We start from the raw sequence: 5026 nt of genomic DNA, 5'->3' as shown, positions 1-5026 counted from the left end.
CTTCTCCATTCCCAGACTGAGAAACCTTGAAATCCCTGTGGACGGTTTTCCCATTTATAAAGTGCAGGGAGGAATGCTTCACGGTCTGTGAAAGTGAGACGAGAGAACGTTGCTGGCCACACATTTTAAGTTCTAGAGGGTGTCACGATCTCAATACTACCATTCGGGGACAAGGACTTCAGAAAAGCATGGTGGCCAAGGCCCGGTGGAACTTCCGTGCCAAGGGATTCAACATTTGATGTGCTGGATGAAGAGTCAGAAACCTCCATGTAGATTTGTCCTCTGCAAAGTCTCCTTTCGGGCTTCCCCTCCGTTAGCTCTGTCCTTCTGTGATTGCCCCTCTCTGACTGCCGCCTTGTAGCCAGTGGGCTTCTAAGGACCCTTGATGGCTTCCTGCCTCATTCCTCAAGAAGGCGCATGGATGACTGACTTGGGCCAGCTCCACTCTAGGCCGTAGGGAGAAATATTCTCTTCCCCACGTTTATCTGTTCTTGTCTCTTAACTTTGAAGAGCTAAGACTGGGACACGATTTTAGAAAGGGGCCAAGGAAGCAGCTTTAGCACAGACAATCTAGACATTTCTGGTCTAAACAGAAGAAGTCACTGAGGCTCAGCCATGGTCTAGTCCACTTTCCTAGAAGACTAAAACTGGGGCGAGGCCAAAGCCTTAATTAGCAATGCCTTCTCCCCTGTGTCCTCTGCACCTGTCTCCCTTAGTGGTCTGAGGTGGCTTAGCAAGGAATTAGGGATTCCTGGCCGTCTCTCTGGCTTTCCTCAGTCAACACATGACTAGCAAACATATGCAAAGCATCTGGCTTATTAGAAGCCTGCCATTAGTGTTAATTCCTTTCTCATTTCTCCCATTTTTTAGTCTGCAAAGTCTGTCGATGGTATTTTGCAGCCAGCAGCCAGGTCCTACTTCAGTTTTGTCAAAATTAGTCACTGAGTACTGGAGAGGAAGCTGGTGAAACCCCCTCGCAGCTGTTTGGGGTGGCCCGTGAGGATGCACGACGAGGGTTTCGTTCAGTGCATTTGTGCGGAGGGGAGACGCTCAGGCTGCAGGCCCAGGTGTAGGCCATCAACTCCCGACCCCCTGCCTCCCGCCATGCTCCGATTTCAACTTCCATTCTGTCTTTGTTTTACAGTTGTTCAGCACATCAAGCGACATAACATTGTTCTGAAAAGGGAGCTAGGTGAAGGAGCCTTTGGAAAAGTTTTCCTAGCTGAATGCTATAACCTCTGTCCTGAGCAGGACAAGATCTTGGTGGCAGTGAAGGTAAGAATTCCGGAATGTCTCGTTATCCATGGTCACCTTAACGTGTGGAAGTTTGACTTTACTTTATGACATGTTAGTGGCCAATTCAGGTGTAAATTATGTCTGTTATGGTGGATGAATTCAAATTCCTTTAACTAAAGGGACAGTTGGAAGGCTATTTGGGGCACACCCAATAGTCAGAGATTCTTCTCAGGGACAACCGACCAGGCTGCAAGCCGCGAATAGCTCTGAGCTACTCTTCCAAGTCGGTGCTAACTAAATTCTGGATGGCAGTCAGTGGNGAATAGCTCTGAGCTACTCTTCCAAGTCGGTGCTAACTAAATTCTGGATGGCAGTCAGTGGGGTCAAACAGAATCCATTCACCTAAGTCTTGGGGACTTAATCGTGTCTCCTCCAATTGTGGGCACTGGCGCCAGGCCAGCTGCAGCTCGTCTTGTGTTGGAGGTTCTGGAAGGAGGATTGTGGACTCCACCTCCCCTCTTAGCCTCTGTTCACTGAGTTCTCTACCTCTCTACCTTGTCCCTCCCAAATGTTTCCACGGCCTAGGATTTTGTATAGTGCAGGTACAACTGCACCCAGGGGTGGATGGCACCTCCTGTGACTTCCACCATCCGGGAGACACGGGAGGTTCTTACTAGATTAAAGAAGTCTGAAGTCCTTCACCACAGACAGATCCCCCCAAAACTCGAAAAGGAGCCCTGGTCTTCAGTAAGATAGACATCGTGATTGAAAGGGATGAAATGTCCATTGAGCTCTCTAAAACACAAGAATTAACAAAAATAGCACAAAAGACTTTAATGGATCTTTTTACATATGCATTGTCAAAACTGAAAAACTAAAGCCCCAGAGTATTAGGTAATATACATAAAACACTGAAAAGAGGCAAAGATTTATAAAACGAATTGAGGGCCAAATGAGTGTGGGCATGGCCGAGGTGACGACATGTAACCTCTCGGCGTAACATAAGATGATGGAGTTTCTTGTTCTGTTTCATTTTGGCCAGACATGGAGCATTTGTATGAACAGCATTTGTTTGCCAGGCAACTTTTTGTTTTTAAAAACCAGGTGTATATTCCATCACTTTTATACTTTATACATAAAGGGTAACTGAGGAGAGGAACAAAATTATTCGTGAAGTCACCCATCCTGTAGACGCAACCATTTCTGTTAAAGTTCATCCAGGAAGAAAACCTGTACCTTTGCTTTCCTTGTCATTGAAAGAAACTAATCAGGGTGGCATAACACTCCTACACTCCTCTCAGAGAAGGTGCCTAAGAGCTGCCCTGTGGGGTGAATAAAGGACAGACTTTGCTAGGGATGGCGAATGTAATATCTATCAAATAAACATCATCTCCCCCAAATAGGCAAATGGAAAGGAAGAGGGAGACAGAGAGAAAGGACAGGAAGAAGGACCCCAGAGAGACGTGATGTGACATGGGGTCGAATGTGTCAAAGGAGGAATCCCGAAGTGATTTTGGAGATGATTAATTCCTGCTACTGCTATTCCCTCCTCTCTTTTCTTTCATTTACTCAAAAAGTTTTGTGGTTATTTTTAGCACAAAGTGTTCAGAACATTTGGCAGTGTTATATGTACAGTCTTTGCTTTCCTCTTAGTCTGTTTTTTTTTCTTTTTGGTAAATGGGACCAAAAGGTGCCTCTATTTTTGTAAATTTATAGAGTGATCAGATGTTAGAGCTGGAAGAGTCTTAGAGAACATCTAATCCTAGCCTAGCCATGTGTTATAGACGAGGAAGCTGGAGACCCTGGGTCCCTTTCTGGGCCCACGTTTTGCGGTGCTACTTGGAGGCCATGCAGGTAGCTAAGTCAGCCTTCAGGTTGAATCCACCTTATGGTGTTGCAAGGTGGGAATCTGAACGTGAGACAAGGCTGAAAGATTGGAGAATCCTGGAAGACAGTGTAGGAATAGCTGAGAGGCCTCGGCCAGCTATAGAGATAGAGCCAACAAATTTCTCAGTGGAAACAGCCTTTCATCCTATGCATTCCTTATGCATGCCTACTTCTCTGTACTTCTCATGATGCCCCGAAGGAGAGGGGTTTACATAGCTAAATCTGGGGCACCCTCAACCCATAAGTTACATTCCCTTCTGAACACATGCTAAAATGGGACTTTAGGGCTCAGACTACTAACAGCAAAGGCTTAGCTGGGGACAGCAATGTTCTGCCACTGGCACCTGGGCTGGCCCAAATGACCATATGTTATTCAACTTCCCTGCTTCTGCTTGGGCATATCTCATGTCACCACAGTCAGTTTAAGTCCCAGTCACAGCCCTAAACCCACCTCTGACCCATACCCAGGACCTAGTCTTCACATACCTCCTGGCTTTTCCAAATAAGTGCTTGCAAATTAACAACCTATGATGAGTGTTTGCTCTTAATCAACACTGCTTTAAAAAAAGGGGGCTTTGGTCAAGGTAGCAGAATAGACATCTCTCAGTGTCACTCTCTCCCACAAATCAAGCAATTTACAACTATTAAAAAGCAACAACAGCCAAGCCGCAGCCACTAGAACTCGGGGGAAGGGGAGGAGAGACTTATGGAGTGCGTGAAGGCAGGAGAAGCCATAATGAGAGAAAGAAAGAATGACTTCCACCATTTTGAGCCCCAGCCACATCCAGGCTGGAGCTGGTGAGTGCACAGAACAGGAGCTGGCAAAAGCTGCAGCTGTGCCCTTTGGATGAAGTTGCTTGGAGGCGGCAGGGGAGATGAGGGTCCTAGTGGCCCCCAGGCCAGCAAGACCACTAATAGGGTTCCTGTAAACCCACATAGGAGAGGGGAGCCAGAACAGCTGAAAAAAAGGAGCCACTCAGAGGTTGCTGAGTCACCACAAGGGACCAGCACATGGCCCATCCCATGGGAAGTGTTTGGAGCATGGGTGGTGGGGGAGATGGGCCCACTGGGAGAACACTGGGGCACAGCACGGACAGCTGATCTGCTCCCCAGTCAACACGGGACCACTCAGTGGAGACTGGTCAGGAATATAGAACTGCAGGGGGTGCAGTTGGCTGAAAAGTCTCAGGCCCAGACCAGAGTTTCCACACAACCCAGGTGCACCAGACCTCACAAGACCTGGAAGTACCTACAAGGTCAACCATTAAAACCTGAGCTGCACAAAAAGCCCTCCCCAGGTCATCAGCAGCAACATAGCAATTTAGCTCAACCACAGGGCTCAAGTGCTGGTCCCCACAGGAAGTTCCCCCATTTTAGAAATCAGCAAAGGACAACAAATTAGTTCCAGTGCAGAGTTTAAGTGGTGGGAATAGCAAACAATCCAACACAGAACTGAAAGAAAAAACAGCCAGAGACATGACCAGAGACAAAGTATTAACTAGTAAAGCTCTCTCATCACCGAAGAACATCTATAAAACCTAGAAGGACTGGAAGTCTCCTGGGCTACCAAGCCTGGGAGTGGGAAGGGCCGAGGGCCCCAGCCATGCCCCCTGACACCTGCAACCAGCCAGTGACGACCATCGAGCAGCTGCAGGAAGCACCTCAGGCTCCCTAGCTGGCAAATTGGTGGGTGAGGGTTTAAGCCACACCCCCTGGCATCTGCACCCAGCACAGCCATGGCCAAGCCACCGCTGGAAGCCCCCTGGTCTCCCCTGCAGGAATGAGGGGGTGCCACAGGCCTCAACCCTGCCCCCCTCCTTCCTCCTGCTCCCACCCTATTTCCTTCCCCCTTCTCATCTCCCCCTCCACCACAACAGCTCCTCAACATCATAGAATTTTTTTT

General features: G+C 48.2%; 1 protein-coding gene across 2 annotated transcripts in view; it reads left to right on the top strand.

Annotated features, from left to right (window-relative positions):
- NTRK2 (neurotrophic tyrosine kinase, receptor, type 2) overlaps positions 1–5026 on the top strand; it is a 358258-nt gene that overhangs the window by 257199 nt on the left and 96033 nt on the right. For both annotated transcript variants that reach the window (XM_008575751.1, XM_008575752.1), the window contains one exon: positions 1145–1275. In XM_008575751.1, the coding sequence (XP_008573973.1) occupies positions 1145–1275 (131 nt within the window). The remainder of the gene's footprint in view (positions 1–1144; positions 1276–5026) is intronic.

The sequence above is a fragment of the Galeopterus variegatus genome, unplaced genomic scaffold, assembly GCF_000696425.1.
Source record: "Galeopterus variegatus unplaced genomic scaffold, G_variegatus-3.0.2 Scaffold1232, whole genome shotgun sequence".
NCBI lineage: Eukaryota > Metazoa > Chordata > Mammalia > Dermoptera > Cynocephalidae > Galeopterus > Galeopterus variegatus.
This window is presented reverse-complemented; position numbering and strand designations above follow the sequence as displayed.